The 15,888-nt window shown below is 51.5% G+C and overlaps 6 protein-coding genes and 1 non-coding gene across 7 annotated transcripts; 4 read left to right on the top strand and 3 right to left on the bottom strand.

The window, feature by feature from the left end:
- Positions 1–756: 756 nt before the first annotated feature.
- Positions 757–3,244, bottom strand: EJ05DRAFT_283268 (uncharacterized protein). Its single transcript, XM_033740460.1, has 6 exons — positions 3,017–3,244; positions 2,626–2,960; positions 2,460–2,573; positions 2,196–2,407; positions 2,063–2,146; positions 757–2,012 (listed from the first exon to the last, which is right to left on the bottom strand). Exons 1-6 carry the CDS (start codon positions 3,064–3,066, stop codon positions 843–845), a joined length of 1,965 nt encoding a protein of 654 aa, XP_033602853.1. The 5' UTR covers positions 3,067–3,244; the 3' UTR covers positions 757–842.
- Positions 3,152–5,321, top strand: EJ05DRAFT_474284 (propionyl-CoA carboxylase beta chain mitochondrial precursor). Its single transcript, XM_033743581.1, has one exon. The coding sequence runs from the start codon at positions 3,424–3,426 to the stop codon at positions 5,194–5,196; it is 1,773 nt and encodes a 590-aa protein (XP_033602852.1). The 5' UTR covers positions 3,152–3,423; the 3' UTR covers positions 5,197–5,321.
- A 148-nt stretch (positions 5,322–5,469) lies between these two features.
- Positions 5,470–6,558, top strand: EJ05DRAFT_474283 (acyl-CoA N-acyltransferase). Its single transcript, XM_033743580.1, has 2 exons — positions 5,470–5,999; positions 6,069–6,558. The coding sequence occupies exons 1-2, from the start codon at positions 5,519–5,521 to the stop codon at positions 6,338–6,340; spliced, it is 753 nt and encodes a 250-aa protein (XP_033602851.1). The 5' UTR covers positions 5,470–5,518; the 3' UTR covers positions 6,341–6,558.
- An 85-nt stretch (positions 6,559–6,643) lies between these two features.
- Positions 6,644–6,743, top strand: EJ05DRAFT_t31. Its single transcript has one exon. It is a non-coding gene; the product is annotated as a tRNA-Leu (tRNA).
- A 115-nt stretch (positions 6,744–6,858) lies between these two features.
- EJ05DRAFT_283272 (uncharacterized protein) lies at positions 6,859–8,223 on the bottom strand. The gene is made up of 2 exons (XM_033740461.1): positions 7,542–8,223; positions 6,859–7,485 (listed from the first exon to the last, which is right to left on the bottom strand). The coding sequence occupies exons 1-2, from the start codon at positions 8,101–8,103 to the stop codon at positions 7,052–7,054; spliced, it is 996 nt and encodes a 331-aa protein (XP_033602850.1). The 5' UTR covers positions 8,104–8,223; the 3' UTR covers positions 6,859–7,051.
- A 1,787-nt stretch (positions 8,224–10,010) lies between these two features.
- EJ05DRAFT_508938 (uncharacterized protein) lies at positions 10,011–12,185 on the bottom strand. Its single transcript, XM_033748053.1, has 4 exons — positions 11,759–12,185; positions 11,570–11,708; positions 10,859–11,519; positions 10,011–10,799 (listed from the first exon to the last, which is right to left on the bottom strand). The coding sequence occupies exons 1-4, from the start codon at positions 11,831–11,833 to the stop codon at positions 10,256–10,258; spliced, it is 1,419 nt and encodes a 472-aa protein (XP_033602849.1). The 5' UTR covers positions 11,834–12,185; the 3' UTR covers positions 10,011–10,255.
- A 1,220-nt stretch (positions 12,186–13,405) lies between these two features.
- Positions 13,406–15,758, top strand: EJ05DRAFT_450093 (cytochrome P450 oxidoreductase). The gene is made up of 4 exons (XM_033742356.1): positions 13,406–14,204; positions 14,255–14,647; positions 14,692–15,136; positions 15,191–15,758. The coding sequence occupies exons 1-4, from the start codon at positions 13,645–13,647 to the stop codon at positions 15,335–15,337; spliced, it is 1,545 nt and encodes a 514-aa protein (XP_033602848.1). The 5' UTR covers positions 13,406–13,644; the 3' UTR covers positions 15,338–15,758.
- Positions 15,759–15,888: the final 130 nt, after the last annotated feature.

Raw genomic sequence — 15,888 nt, 5'->3', positions numbered from 1 at the left:
AGCCAGCAGTGACCATTGTTCGATCATGATTGATAGGCCATTGGATAGCAACATAATACATAATTACGACTGGAGAGAGCGACAAGCACTCTTTGGACGGTTTCGAAACAACAACGTAGTAGTCAGGGGGGAGCCAAGCTGTTTATGTGGGGGACGCCATGGTTTCAGGCGGCGGGCGGGGAGTGGCAGAAAATGGCAGAAGATGGCAGAAAATGGCAGAACAGCGGCTGGTTGGTTGACAGCAACAGCTTAAGTTGACTGTTGCCCCCCAATCATCAGCCCCGAGCTCAATGTACCCCCGCTAGAAGTGGCGCCCAATCGCACCTAAAAGGCCCTGCACCGGGCAAAAGGGCCCCCAATAGCCAGCCCACACACAGTAGAATTTAGGCAGTCCCGGGCGCCCAGATACCCCTCTGACCGCCCTTTGGCCCTCTACTTTAAGCGCCAGCCATCAAGCGCCATCGCTTCGGACCTGAAAAGAAAAAGAGTCTATTAATCCATATTAAATGATTATCTTGACTTGATCATGTCATGGATATCACTATAGACACGACCTTTTACACTTGTCACACTCATTTCTTCACTCTCTTCTTGTCTTGCATATATGCTGTCACCGGGTGGAAAAAAAAAAGCTCGTACACCCGCGCTTCTCCCCGAGCCCTGAGCACTGAGCCCCGCTGTGAAGCTGTCATCTTTATGCTTTGATTGCAGGGAGCCTTGAAATTGCTTATCATTCGTCCCCAGATTCAATCTCAGCTACGATGTAAGAGGCTTCCAATCCCTGCTCCCGTCATTTCAGACGGCCCGTTGCATCACGTACAAATCTTAATACTGCCTCACTCTCAGAGCCGAGCACCTTCTTGTCGCTCTACAATGCATGCCAGCGTATTTTCGCCAATCTCTTCACCCTCTTCAGCTTCCAGCATCCATGTGATTCTGCCAGAGCGGCTGCATCGCACTTCTAGCTCCATCTTCATCTGTTGAACCACGCAAATCACATCTCCTTTGTGCACCTCGTCTCCTTCGTCCACGAGCACCTCGACGAGCTTCCCGGGAAACGGAATCACTACGTGAGATGGATCACTCGGATTGCCACGACGATGTGTTGATGTCGCCGCTGCAGACGATGCTGTCGTCGACGAGAGCTCCATTGCGTACTGAACCTGTTTTGCTTGCGACGACTTGGTGCCTGGGGTGGTAAACACCACTTCCGCTGCAAGGGAGCTTGGAAACTCATTGCGCAGCACTCGTGCGATCTCTAAATGATGCGGTGCTTGGTCACTATCGACTTTCTGCCCTCGAGGTGTAAGAGTAAGTGACCAGGCATCACCTTTACGAAACAGCATATTGCCAGCTGAGGCTACTGCACTTGATGAGGCGTGACTCGACGAGAGCTGTGTGCTATGTGCCACAGAGGACTGAGATATCTTCTTGCTTTCGTCTAGAAGAGCGACTGAGTTCGACTCGAGCCACTGCGTATCGCATTCGCCTCGCAGAAACTCTGGCCGTGCCACAATCGCGCGTAATACGTCAAGATTTGTATGTACGCCATTGATCTGTGTTTCGTCCAGCGCTCGCTTTGCTTTACGCACCACGGTCTCCCATGTAGAGCCGGTGACCACGAGCTTGGCTATTAATGAATCGAAGTCTGAGCTTACGACGGCTTGGTATTTGTTGAGCAGGTGTGTGTCCACACGTATACCATTACCGCTGGGAAACTGAAAGTCCTGGATCTTTCCGATACTGAGTGACCAATTGCTCTGTATATTTTCCGCCGTGATGCGAAGCTGAATGGCATGGAGAGGTGGAGACTGGGAAACATCTGGTAGGTTCACATCTGCAAGGGACGCGCCTTGAGCGATAAGTAGCTGCACGCGTACGAGATCTGTGAGCGAGATACACTCCGTAATGGTGTGCTCGACCTGCAAACGCGGGTTGACTTCAAGGAAGAAGTATTCTCCAGTCGATGGATTAGCTAGGAACTCGAAAGTGCCTAAGCTGAGGTACTTGACCTGATGATAGTTAGCTTACGCCGTTTGAACGTGAGGCTCTTGTCACACACATGCTTCGCCATCTTCATGGCGCTTTGTATGATCTCCTCCGCCAATGCACGGTCCTTAAATGAGGAAGGTGCTTGTTCGATGATCTGTAGCCTGATAAGCCGCGCACATATCTACGAGCCATAGTAGTCAGACCTTTTGATAACGACGCTGGATACTACATTCCCTTTCCCAGAGATGTTGAACATTGCCACTGCCGTCACCAATGATCTGGACTTCGATATGACGGAACCCGTCAATTGCGGCACGTTCTACGAAAACCTTCTTCGAAGGACTTTCCTCAATGGCACGCTTGACATTGGACTCGAGCTCTGATTCATTCCGCACGAGTCGGATACCCCGTCCACCTGAAAAGAGGTCAATGATGCTTCATCGAATACATGAATTTAGAATACTCACCACCACCATCCACAGCCTTTACCATGACTGGATACCCGTTCTTCGATGCGAACTCCTTGATATGTTGAACATTGTCAGTTGGATCGAGGATACCAGGGCAGACTGGAACGTTGCCTACATCGAGTCAGCAGATACAAAATAATTTGAATTTACAATTGAGACAAACACTCTTCTGCTAGAGCTCTCGCCTTGAGCTTATCTCCAGTACGTGATAGGATTTCAGGGCCCGGACCTATGACGACGATCCCGCCTTCATCCCACAGCCGGGCAGCAAAATCTTCTGATTCTGACAGGAAGCCATAGCCAGGATGGATGGCATCGACTTGGTGCTTCTTAGCCACGGCAAGGATCTCATCAATGCTCATGTAAGAAGCTGGGCTAGATAGCTCCACGGCATGGTCTGCGCCGCGAGTGTGAGATGCATCTCCCTTTGTGTAGACTGCAAAGGTTTCAATATCAAGCTCTCGTGATGTTGCAAGAATCCTCGTTGCAATTTCGCCCCTGTTGCTTGTTTAGCTTATGAGGAATGGTGTTTTATAAAATAAAGAGATGCAAACCTATTTGCTACCAGTAGTCTCCTGATCGGACGGCGTTTGGAATCAGTCATCTTGGTCCTCGGATGCACGGACCTGTCTCTATCGATACGGAAGTCGCGTAGCTTTGACCGACGCAGAATTCACGTCAGCATTCAATGGTATCTTCTCATCTTCACACTCAGTATACGCATGGTGTGAGCTGTATAGACTAATCATATAGACAAGGACAAGTCTGTCAATGTGATCCTTCAGACTTGGAGTGCACGACCCCTCGCAATGACGCTGGGGTCTTTGCCTCGGCACAATCGGGTCGAAGCTGTTACAGCAGCTGTCCGAACGGGAACTTTCTGGTGATGCGACGTCCCAGGCGTACCGCTTCGTCTGTATAGAGACTTAACCCAGCGAAAGCGTTCGCTGGCAGATCCTCAATGGGCTCAGACAGTGCTGACGACCAGAGTGCTCGCGCTTCGAGCTCAACGTCCCAGGCCAAGGACCGCCTAGACCAAGTCGCCAACCACGTCTCCCAGTCCAGCAGCGCGAAGAAAGTCCCTCGAAGTCGTCGCAAGAAGTCAGACTCAGACCTACCTGCTGATTACTCGGATATATTGGGCCAGATCAAGACCTTGAGGGACAGTGCCGCGAAGCCAGACACAAGCAAGAGGGGGTATATACGGCAGAAACAAGCTGGCAAGCTGCATGTGCGCGAACGAGTAGATCAATTGCTCGATGAAGGATCATTCTATGAAGTAGGGAGTGTGAGCGGGACTGTGAAATGGAAGCAGATTACTAGCCTGAAAGAGGAGCCTGTTGACTTTGTGCCGTCCAATAATGTCCAGGGGTTTGGTGCTTTGAAGGGGAGGAAGATACTCTTTACGGCTGATGACTTCTCCATCCGTGCTGGACATGCCGATGGAGCGATCTGGGAGAAGACGGTGTACATGGAAAAGCTAGCACTCTCAATGAAGCTGCCAATTATCAAACTGGTTGATGGGTCGTCGGGTGGTGGGTCGGTGACGACCATTAAACAGCACGGTTTCTCGTACGTCCCTCCTATGCCCGGATGGCATTTTATATCACAACAGCTCAACGCAGGCATACCAAACCTCGGTGCTTGCTTGGGACCAGCAATCGGTCTGGGAGCTGCTCGCGTTGTATCGTGTCATTTCTCAGTAATGGCAGCCGATGTAGGTGCGCTGTTCAATGCTGGTCCCGAGGTAGTCAAAGGTGCCACATTCGAAGAGGGCCTCAGCTTTACAGATCTCGGAGGGCCCGCGATGCATGCAACAAACGGCACAATTGACAATCTCGCAGCGAACGAGGCGGAATGTTTCGAGCAGCTACGTACAGTCCTCAGTTACCTTCCGAACCATGGCACTCAGGTCCCTCCTGTCCTAGGCTACAGCGACGATCCCATTGACCGGAAAGCTTTAGAACTACGCACGATCATACCGCGCAAACGAGAACGCATGTATGACCCGAGGAAGATCATCACAACAGTCGTGGACAAGGACAGCTGGTTCGAGATCGGAGCCCTATGGGGCACAACAGCCATTGTAGGACTCGCACGACTCGGCGGCCACCCTGTAGGCATCGTCTCGCTGAACTGTGAGGTCAACGCCGGAGCCATAGACGCAGCTGGAGCCCGCAAAATGACAAGGCATCTCAAATTCCTGGACATCTTCAACATACCGCTTCTCGAATTCGTGGACGCGCCTGGCTTTGCCATCGGCACTGTCGCTGAACGCTCAGCGACAATGAGACACGGTGTTGGCCTGGCAATGGCCTACTACACATCGACGATCCCAATCTTCAACGTCATCGTACGTAGAGCGTACGGTATCGCCGCTGGCATCATGGTCGACAGTCGAGATCCTCGCGTGCGAGTTGCGTGGCCGTCTGGTGAATGGGGCAGTCTCCCGCTTGCAGGTGGTATCGAAGTCGGCCATTCACACGAGTTGAGGGAGATTGCAAAAACCCAAGGGAAGGAAGCTGCGGCGAGTAGATACAAGGAACTTGATGAGGAGTACAGGAGGCTCATGAACCCTGTGCGAGCAGCGAATAATTTCGGCATTGAAGAGGTCATTGATCCGGCGGACACGAGACCCATTGTGTGTGAATGGATCAGGCATTGCTATGAGGTCCTCCTTCCACATAGAGTTTTGGAGAGAGCGGCGGGTAAGATTAATCCATCGTTTGCATGATGATACTATCATGCTGAGGTACTACATCATGTCTCGATACTGTGAGCCCCTAAATATGAACGATACGATAGTGTCGTTGTTCAACGTAAGTCCCGTGCAAAGCGTCCTGATGATATTGGTCAATCGCGTCAGCTTGATCAACGATATATACAAAAACGACATCGCATTCAGCCTTCCACATCGTGCTCGCCAAATCAGGCTTAGCCGATCTTCAGGGACCATATCAGAGTGATATCCAATCCGCTTACCACACCTCCATACACTCTACCCAAACACCCCTCCCTCAACATCCACCCCCCCAAATCACCACACAACACCAAACATGCCCTTCACCCTCCACCCCATCCACAACACCCCCTCCGACCTCACCGCCTGGGCCAACATCCTCATCTCCGCAAACTCAACCCTCCCCGCCCACGACTTCCGCTCCATCTACATATCCGCGCTCTGGCCCAACCCCAACAGCCCCGAGACCCGCGCCACCGCGGAATCCCAGCTCCAGGCGCTCCTCGCCAGCTTGCCTCCTGGATCCTGGGTCTCCAAGGCCGTTGAGACGGCGTCGGACACGCCTGTTGGGATTGCGGTGTGGGTGCGGAGAGCGGAGCGTGTTGGTGCTGATGTGAGAGATGGAGATGGAGGGGATATCCGGGAGGTAGGTGGTGGGTCGTATTCTTATGCTGCTGCGATTGAGGACAGCATCAACAACAACAACACCCCCGCACAACCCCTAATCGCACAAATCGACAGCACAACAGCCGCGCACCGCGCATCACTCAACAGCCGAATCCCCGGCAAACTCCTCAGTACGCCACCTCCCCTTCCCTCCCCCGTGCCATCCATCCATCCAACCAGCTAACCCAGTCGAACCCCAGCCCTCCGCTCCCTCGCCGTAACACCCGCGTTCCAGCGCCGCGGCGTCGGATCGCTGCTAATCCGCGAGGGAACGCGGTATGCGGATAGTGTGGGAGCGAGTATCACGCTTGATACGACTGTGGATGGCGAGGCGGTGTATGCGAGGCATGGGTTTGTGGTTGATGGGAGGGTGGAGGTTGGGATTGTTGGGGTGCCTGGGTTGTGTTTGGTTGGGATGAGGAGAGGGCCTGGTGAGGGGGGTGGCGGAGGGGTAGGTTTGGATTCGACATGAAGATAATGAGTGCTGTGGTGGTTGTTTTGTTGGAGGTGGTGTTTTGACTGTGGGTTAGATGTTCGCTTCGGGGGGTTCGTTGGATTGCCGTTTTGGGATGGGGACCCACAGCGCACAAGCTGAATTTTGATGATGGTTTGCGGAGTGTAGGTGTGTGCCACTGTGGTGCACACGACAGCATGCGTAGTAAGTGCTTTATTAATATGCTATAGTTAAAGTATAGGTGCGCAGGTAGTCTGCAGTCGCTTTCTGCCACAAGCGTGCTCATTCATAGGAGGAATAATTTGCTCGCTACTTTCATCAGGCAAGATGGCCGAGTTGGTTATGGCGCCAGGTTAAGGCTACACCTTAACGCAGTTTCCTGGTCTCGAAAGGGGCGTGGGTTCAAGTCCCACTCTTGTCATCATTCTTTTTCTTTTTTCGTGGGTATCTGTCCAAATTGTTAGCTGGGATTCAAGCGTCAGGTAACAAAAGAGGTGGTTTATACTTTCCTTTTACTCTAGTCGGAGTGTTCTACTACTGCCCATGAAAAGCTGACATGGGATCACGGTTGACTAGACTGGAGAAGAAAATTCAGCTCCAGACCGCCGTCGAGTCTACTATCATAAAGTTTGGTTAGGCTATTTTTGGACGTCCTGTCCCGTCTTCACGACTCGCTATTGCTCATTATGTTTTCCAAGAGCCCAGCCCAAGTATTGCGCAGCATTCCAACTACTTCTCGCTTCTCACTCCAGCGTATGTCCACTTCTGGCCCTCTTGGCGAACCGCATTATGCCACCTCCACCGTTGCTCGGCCGTCGGAAACATCTTCAGCGGCAAACCAAGCTGGCGCAGATAATCCGAGTAGCCTAGCTTGGCCCATTGCTCTCTTTCACTGGCGTCACGCACCGCGATCATACCGATCATGCCCATGGCGTTGGCGCCCCAGGGTCCGTCATTCTTCTGCACAGCACGCGGGATAAGCGCAACCCATTCGGTGGTCATGATGACATTGTGATCTGTCCCTTGACCGGCTTCAATCAGTGCTTCCAGACACTGGTCGAGACAATGCTTGTATGCTGCGTAGACGTCGTTGATATCGGCGTCCTTAGGGAAGCGTTTGACGAAGTGCATGAACGGAACGTGCTCTATATCAGTCTGGATGTCTGTGTCCAAAAGTTAAATTTTTTGAGTCCCCGGGTACGATGCGATGCTCACCTACAATGCGTATGCGGAGAGTGTCCTGGATGGGCGCGGGAAGGGAAGAGCGGGAACTTGGTTTCGTCGGGCTTGGGGAAGAGTTGCATGTGTTTGTGCCCTTGGCTGGAACCGGAGTGTGCGCCACAATTGTAGAAGGCTAGTTGAGGCGTCTTCATGGAATTCATGGTCGTGAAGAGCGCGACGACATCGCTCTTGTTCAGAGGATCACTCTGCAGTTCAAAATCATACGTGGTGATTAGTAGCATCGGCTTGAACATGCAGAATTTGTTGAGCATCACGCGGTGCGTCCAGCCGGTCGAGTTGTGCAATATGCAGAGAACTTCGTCGGACTTTGGGTTCACGAACGGTCCTTTGGCCTTGTCTCGTGCATCATCGTCCGGTCCCTGGATGGGTTTCGATTTGATGAAAGGGCATATTCGGAATTCGAAATGGAAGCCTTCGTGCTTTAGATACTCCGGGACTGTCGGCTCATACAGAATGCGACCCTTGGCGTGGAGTTCTTCAAAGCGAGCGTTGGCGAGAGCCTCAATATCCGCTGGAAGGCCAAGATCTGGTGAGGACATTCTGGCAAGGTCGGTGCATCCGCAGTTCTAGCATGAGTCCTTCACACAAGACTGAGAACATGTCATGGGTGAAGATACATGCCTTTGTTGTCGTGAAAAGTCGGAAGCTTGACCCTGTGGCGCGTCATTGCTCAGCTGGAAAACACGCTAGTCCAGATACGATCCATAACATCTATTCTGTATTCTGTCGTCTCTGAACTATCATCTTCTTTTCACTCTGAACCATCATGATTCCATCTCATGATGCCCGCATGCTCAGTGATATGGGGGATGCTATCCAGTTTGCGGGGAGCAGCTTGTAGGATCCCTAACGTATGCAACACTCAATTGGAGCTAGCACCCATTCTCCGATTGTTCCAACCAAAGCTCGAGGTTCATGAATCAACGGACTCTCCCAGCAAAGGAACAGTCGTTCCGAACCCTTAGTGCTGGTATACGGCCTTGTGACCATCCTCGTTCATCCCACGCCGCGGAGCAGTTCGATAGCAATGGCAACGGCACCGTATTACAGGGAGTCCCCATGAAGCATTACCCATATCGGGGACATCTACGCGCCGAGGGCCGCCCCGGCCGTTGTCAAGGACTAGAAAGTGAAGCGGTTCAGTAATTACTAGGGATCTGCTCTAACTTCCAATCATGAAAAGCTGCATTTCGCGCTAGCTGTGATACTGATACGCCACACATACGCATTTGAACAAACAAGTGATACTCAAGCCTGTATTGCATATGCACTCCTCTCCTTTCGACACAATCATAGACGTAATTACTGTATCTAGAAGATTACAGTCGTTCATCCAGCTCCAACGCCCTGGAAAGATGCTGCGTCGGAACTGCTGTAGTGCAAACCGATCGTGCAGTGGAGTATGTATGCACGATCAACCATGTCCGTTCACCAACTGGCCGGTACAAAAGTCCATCCACAAATATCGCCAAATCTCATGTTCGTGATCCGACCTATTCAATACAGCTCCCGTCCAGGCGCCCTACTTCGCTTCAATAAAGGCTACGGTGCGCTACGGCAGTGCTAGATTCCGTCCCGCACACCATCACCACAACAATCCTAGTAAAAGAGGCTTGCATTGGCTCTGGACGGACCGCTTCCCAACCTCCCCCGACTTCCCGTCTTTCCCCAGTTTGTTTAGACGGTTCCGACGAAAGGGTTCGGCAATATCACACGTCCACTAATTACCGCCAGTACTGCAGCATCGCTAACTCTTACCTTACGGGCAGCCTTGTGTGGTGCTGTGGGATGTCCGCCCGCCTGTACACCATCTCGCATGCCGCGGCTTTGCTGTAGACCTGCATCATAATTCTCCGTCCCTGACTGCAGAAGCATCGACGCTGCCCCTGCTGCTGCTGCTGCTGCTGCAGCAAACTGTCCTACGTGATGTCCAAGGCCTGAAGAGTTAGTCGCAAAACGTAATGGACGGTCCGGTCGTTATCTAAGCGCGGGAGGGCCGGGGCAGGTCATTAGGACGAGTAGTACAATCCTTCTACCAGGATGACAACGGACTAACAACTTACCTGATACGAAGCTATGGCGTCAAAAGAAGTACTCGGGCTGGTTTGATCTCGTTCCAGTGTCACAATGGATCCCCACGGGCGGTCGCACGGCCCGATTCCAAAAGGTTGACAGGGACCAGGGTGGTTTACTTGCTGGTCTAGCCTCGTGCTGGCTGATAACGACCGCGGCAAATGGTACGATTGCCGTGGTAGTCCTGCGATCGCACGTTGGTGAAACTACGCCCTGCAATCGTGGGTGCCGCGTACCCTGAGCGCCAGTCGGCTTTTGATGTGGTTGTGAATGGCAAATGTGGCGGCAAGGGATGCCTGCTTGGTAGGCCTGACGCTGATACCTCCAGTTTCCTATCAGACGATCGAGGATGAGTGATGGTTTCGATCGATTAGGATAGTATTGATGATGAGGGCATCCGTGAGCCGCCTTCTGTCTCTACAGTAAAAATATCATAACTCAATAAACAATTATTTTACGTTTTGTCTTCCATTCCAGGTAGGCCGTTAGGCATATAGTACAAAGGGGGTGTCTGCGCGCAATTCAAGGCGGCGCATATACACAATTGAAATACAAGTTCTGTAGTCATGACGGCCGTAACTCATGAGGCAAGTTGCGCGAGTTCTCCGTCCACAACACTCACAATTTCCTTATTTCCTCCTCCGTAGCTCCCTGGCTGCTCCGCCGACTTGCCTGGTCGCCCAGACTGATCGTTCCCTCGCCCTTGTCGCCCTTCTCTCCCTTGCCCTCGAACGCCTTCTTCACTCCATCGAACTCTACAAGCTGCAGCCCATCCTCGCCATATACCCCTCCGTAATTGTTCCCATACGTTCTTTCATTCACAAATCCGGCTCCACCAAACCGCTCGCCATCACCGCGCGGCACGCTCGTAACAGTCGCATCGATGGTCTTCGTAATACTGAAATCGGTGAGTTGCGAAGGTTTCTTGCGAGAGCTCTTGATTGGAGTGTCCGAGTACTCGTATTCGGGCTGCGTAGAGGCGAAGATGGAGGGCAGCACGCGGCTAAGCAGCACGCGGATGGACGGAAGACAGACGCAGATGATACCAACATAGCACTCGAGCACGGACCAGTATGCAGTGGGTACGGCGTCGTAGGTAGGGTTTGGAGTGGTGGCGAAGATGATGAGAGATCGCAGGCGAATGATACTGACGATAGTGATGCTGCAAAAGATATTGATTAGGAGAGTGAGGAGAAATCAGACAAGGGAAGGGTCACTTACAAGAAGCCCATGCTGAACATGATGATGACATAGAACTTCTTCTTCTTGTTCATGCTCAACTTGAGCAGTTCCGGGATAGGCAGACAGAGAATGATCAGATCACTCGCGATATTGATGGCCGCATGCGCCCACGCAAATCCGTTAAAGTTGATGCAAGTCCCAGTGGTCTCTCCGTGCCATTTGTTCCAGATATACGTGACCGGCAAGCAATTCAAGATACAGGCGATGGTAAAGCTCAAGCCGTACGCAATACAGAATCCAATCAGGACATGCACAACCCGCCGGATATGCTGCGCCGGAAAGATGCGCAAATACAGGAACAGGAATGACATCTTGGTAAATGCCACAGCGATAAAATAGAAGATCTCCGTGAGCCAGGTGAATTTTACGATACGTGTGATCTTATCGGGAGTAAGGGTCCATATGTCGCGTCCAAAGCCGTCGTGGGACATGATCATCTCGAGGACGCCCATCGGAAAAGCGGATAAGATGGCGATGATGGCGCACACAGTGTCGGCGTGGATCATGTTACCAACGGAGAATGTGCGTACTGAGACAGCGATGACGGCAAGACCGCCAGACACGCCGGTGACGATGGGTGTTATGGCTGTCAGGTCGCGGATGGGTGCTCCACAAAGGGTCATGCTGGAGTTTTTGGCCACTGTACGTGTTAATTAGAGCTCGGCATTACAAAGGCATGGTAAGCCATACCTAGAGCCTCTTTGATTGTGCATGTTGAGAGGACGCAGACTTCGATGGCAGATTGCAAGCCTGTATCCGAACAGATACATGGGATGTCTGTAGGCCCGCAAGTGGTGTTGTGAGACATAGATGTCTGCAAGCATGTTGTCTGCTATTATTTAGTAAAGCTCGCCCAGGTTGGGATGGAAGTATACTTACCGCGCACGGAGATAGTTGTTGTGCTTGAACTGCCAGTGCCAAAGCAAGCGTCCAGATAAAATTGGTAGCCCTCATTGTGAGTGAACAAACGAAAATGAGTCAGAGAGTGAAGGTATAGCAGTGCGAGACAATTGCTTCGAGGCTGAAGAGCACCTTAAATGACGAAGCTCCGTGGAAGCTTCTCCGGTAACACAAGACCTGCTGGTGCCGGAGAGAGAATATATACAGCTCGGAGTCCAGTATATACTTGTCGACATGTACGATGGTGCGTCAGAGAAGCCCACAAAATTGAGGAAGCATATCCGATAGGGGCGAATTAGGAATGTTTGCTTTCTCCGCCAAAGGAAGCAACCTGGCACGACAAGTGCTCGAGGTGGTATTCCAGACTCACGCAATTTTCAAAGAAAGAATTCTGCGCTCGTGCAGGAAGCATGCCGGGCCGGGGGAAAGTTTGTCGCAGCAACAGGGGGATGCTGGTCGACCTTAATCTGGTGCGAAGTTGTGCGAGTTCCCCAGAGCGGACGTTGGGCGTGGCCCGTGAGTCGTGCGCAGCACTGCGGTATCCACAGTCTCTCATCCCTCTATCAACCCCTGCCTCATCACAGGTATCCTGAGATACGGCTGTTTCATATGAGTGGACACATAGGACTGCTGTCACTACTGTCAAAGTCATCACTGACCAGTGGCCACTTCCCAGCGGCAGGGCGAATGAACGGTCATGTCTGCGATCAAGGCAACAAGGGCGCTATGTTGACTGACAACGGCTTCGGGCCGTTGGGCTACGTACTATGCTAACCGGATGAATACATAGTACTCGGTATAGTGGGGCAAGCCCTTGGCTGTTCACTCATAATTTATTGTTTGTTTATAAGGCACTTAGATTCGGATCCTAGCAGACCCTGAAGGAAGTATGGTCTGAGAGAAGCAGAATGACCCTTGGCTGATAACTGGCCTGAGTGTCAAGTATTACGCCCCCTCTCATACCGGCCATACTACTATAGTATGCATAATGCTTCTGCGACTAGCGCACTAGTAAAAAGACATACCCATTCCTTCTGCAGTGCCCTTGTCCGCACCCACTAAAGCCTCGAGCTCGGATGTCCGTTTAGGACCAATTCAGCCATGTCACATTCGGCCGACAACGCCCCTGATTCGTGCGGCGTGGAAGCACAACTCGGAGTCCTTCTTCACACAAGGACTAGGTAGCGGCGCTTGCTTGGGGCTGACCACACGTCTGGTACCACACAGCCGCTTGGCGACACGTTTTCCAGTATCGCGTAGCCTGTCCCGCGTGGGTGTACTATGAGCTAGGAATGTAAACCCTTGAGTGATGAGCTGAAGCTACCGGGGCGTCTTCTTCCTCGTTTTTTTATGCAGGCATACTACCAGGAAATGTGTAAGTAGACGTTCGTAGAGCCTTTCTTCAGCTGCGATACTTTAATCAGATCGTTATCAGAGGATCAATTATCAATAAGCCCTGTTTAAAAAGCCAAGAGAAGGCCCCCCAGCCTCGAATTCTCAGCCAGAGACATATATGTAGTACTAGGTGTGGGTACGTGTGTACTAGCTGCGGCAATCACAGCGGACGCTGGCGTGTGATGGGTACTATGTACAACCACGAACAAGCGCAGAGGCTAGCGTCTGATAGCCAATCAGGGGCATCAGATTGTCACATCCTCCTTTGGTAGCGTCTCAAGGAACATCCTCGACATATTTGCGATTCTGATGCCTGTTGCAGAAAGGGCGGCGACTCAGCCCGAGGGACTGGGTGCGTATATTAACTGCGGCATCGACTGCCCGCCAACTTCGCCATTATTGCTCTCCTTGCCCGCACATCTCTGGCGACTCTCGCTTTCCTTCTTTGCTTTTGTACAACTTCAAACATTATGGGTCTATTCACCCTCGTGCCCAATTACACCCTCGGGACATGGCTCGGCGTCATTCTACCCAGTGCCTTTGTTGCCTACTGGGTCGTATGGATCGTGTATGCCAGGACCCTACATCCGCTTTCCGCGATACCAGGGCCGTTCTGGGCGTCTATCAGCCGGGCCTGGTACGTGAAGCAGATCCTGAGTGGAGACATGGAGAAGACGCAGAGGCGGCTACACTCCCAGCATGGCCCACTCGTTCGCATTGCTCCCAATGAGGTTGCCTGCGCGGATATAAGCGCCATCAAGATGCTATATCGCGCCCAGAATCCTCTCCGTAAGAGCGATTTCTATTCAGTATGGGGTAATCCCGGAATTAGCAAGCATCCAGATTACTTTTCCGTCTTGGACGAGAATGTGCATTCTACTCGGAGAAGGATCGTGAACCAGGTGTATTCCTTGTCGAGCGTGCTCAAAAGTGAGAAGTTCATTGATGGGTGTTCTAAGCTGTTCTGTGAGAGATTGGGGGAGTATGTGGATGCAGCGAAAGTGTTCGACCTTGGTGAATGGTCTCAATGGCATGTTTGAGAAAGCTCCGGTCGATATGTGCGTTTGACTAACAAGTCAGGTATGCTTTCGACGTCATCGGAGAGCTGTTCTACGCGGATCAGTTTGGCTTCATGAAGAACAGTGAAGACCATGACTCCTGGATCAAATCATTGGATACCCTTATGCCGCCTCTTTGCGTCACAGCAGTATCCGCATCCTATGTCCGACCCTTGATTCTTTGCTCAGCGATCACTATTCCTGCAGCGCGTCATGCTCTCAAGGCTATCGATCACATTGTCAAGGCCGCAAAACACTGTGTATCAGACCGAGCCAAGAGGTTTGAGGTCAGCAAAGACCCTGGAGTCCCTCAACGACAGGACCTACTGCAACAGTTTTTCGATATTATGAGGGAGAAGGGTGAAAAGCTCGACTTCGGGATCCATGAGATTGAGCTTGAGGCATATGTCGCCTTGTAAGACGTGGAGAATCCTTGGTAGACCCAGCTAACAATTGCAGATTCGCTGGTAGTGATACCACCGCTATAGCCCTGAGGGCCACTTTCTACTACCTGATGAAGCATCCAGCAGTCATGAGAGAAGCCCAGAGCGAACTTGACGCAGCTGCAGCCAAGGGCGAGCTCAGTAACCCCGTCCAATTTGCTGAAGCTAACAAGCTGCCACTACTATGCGCTACAATTAAAGAAGCAATGCGTCTTCATCCCAGCGTACAATTAACGATGCCGCGCCACGCACCCCGGGGTGGTCTACAAATTGCTGGCACATACATTCCAGAAGGGTACCGTGTCGGACTAAACGCAGCCGTCATCCATTATGACAAGGGCGTTTTTGGCGAAGATGCCGATCAGTTTAGACCACAGAGATGGCTCGAAGAAAATGCGACCAACATGGACAAGCACATGTTACATTTTGGCGCTGGTACGCGTACATGCATTGGCAAAAATGTAAGCGAGATTGTCCAAGGATGACCCGAACCTTTATACTGACCAGAATCTTAGATATCTTTGGCTGAACTGCATAAGTTGGTTCCGACTGTGCTGTTGAACTTTGACATCAAGATGGCACACGAGGAGCCATGGACAACAAACAATCTCTGGTTCTCCAAACAGGGTAAGCTGAACATTGTAGCGACACGCCGTACGTGAGGCTTGAGAGTAGTGTATTCAGTGTGTTGTAAATGTTATGGGCTATATTGTTTAGTTTCTGAGCACTTTTCTGAACGACATGAGACCACAATAATTCAGCCGAGAGAGCCTCTTGTGAAGCTACATGTGCATCGCAAGGCCTAAGATCTGATACCCAGACCCTTGACTATCATAGAGATCCGGCAACTTTGTGACTGTATGAACAATCATTTAAGCCATGGTGCTGTGCCGCAAGCTCCACCGCCAGACAAAGCTGCAGTATTATAGGGATCAACGTTGCACCCGCCCTGGCTTCCTCATCATGGATCATGGAATTGCATTCATCATCGTCTGGAAGTATTCAGCAAGAACGACATGTGTGTATGCAGCCAATCGCAACGACACGACTCAATAATCAGCAAATGTTTGAAAATATGATCTGATTGGGCCTGTTTCAGAATGGTAATAGAATACATCAATATTCGGCGCTTTTCATATGACGTGGAAAGTCAAACCATCCTGCTAAACTTGAGAAGCCAAATTGGTGAGCCGGGATGCTATTTTCGGTATAT

This window comes from Pseudovirgaria hyperparasitica (genome assembly GCF_010093815.1).
Source record: "Pseudovirgaria hyperparasitica strain CBS 121739 unplaced genomic scaffold EJ05scaffold_4, whole genome shotgun sequence".
NCBI lineage: Eukaryota > Fungi > Ascomycota > Dothideomycetes > Acrospermales > Acrospermaceae > Pseudovirgaria > Pseudovirgaria hyperparasitica.
This window is presented reverse-complemented; position numbering and strand designations above follow the sequence as displayed.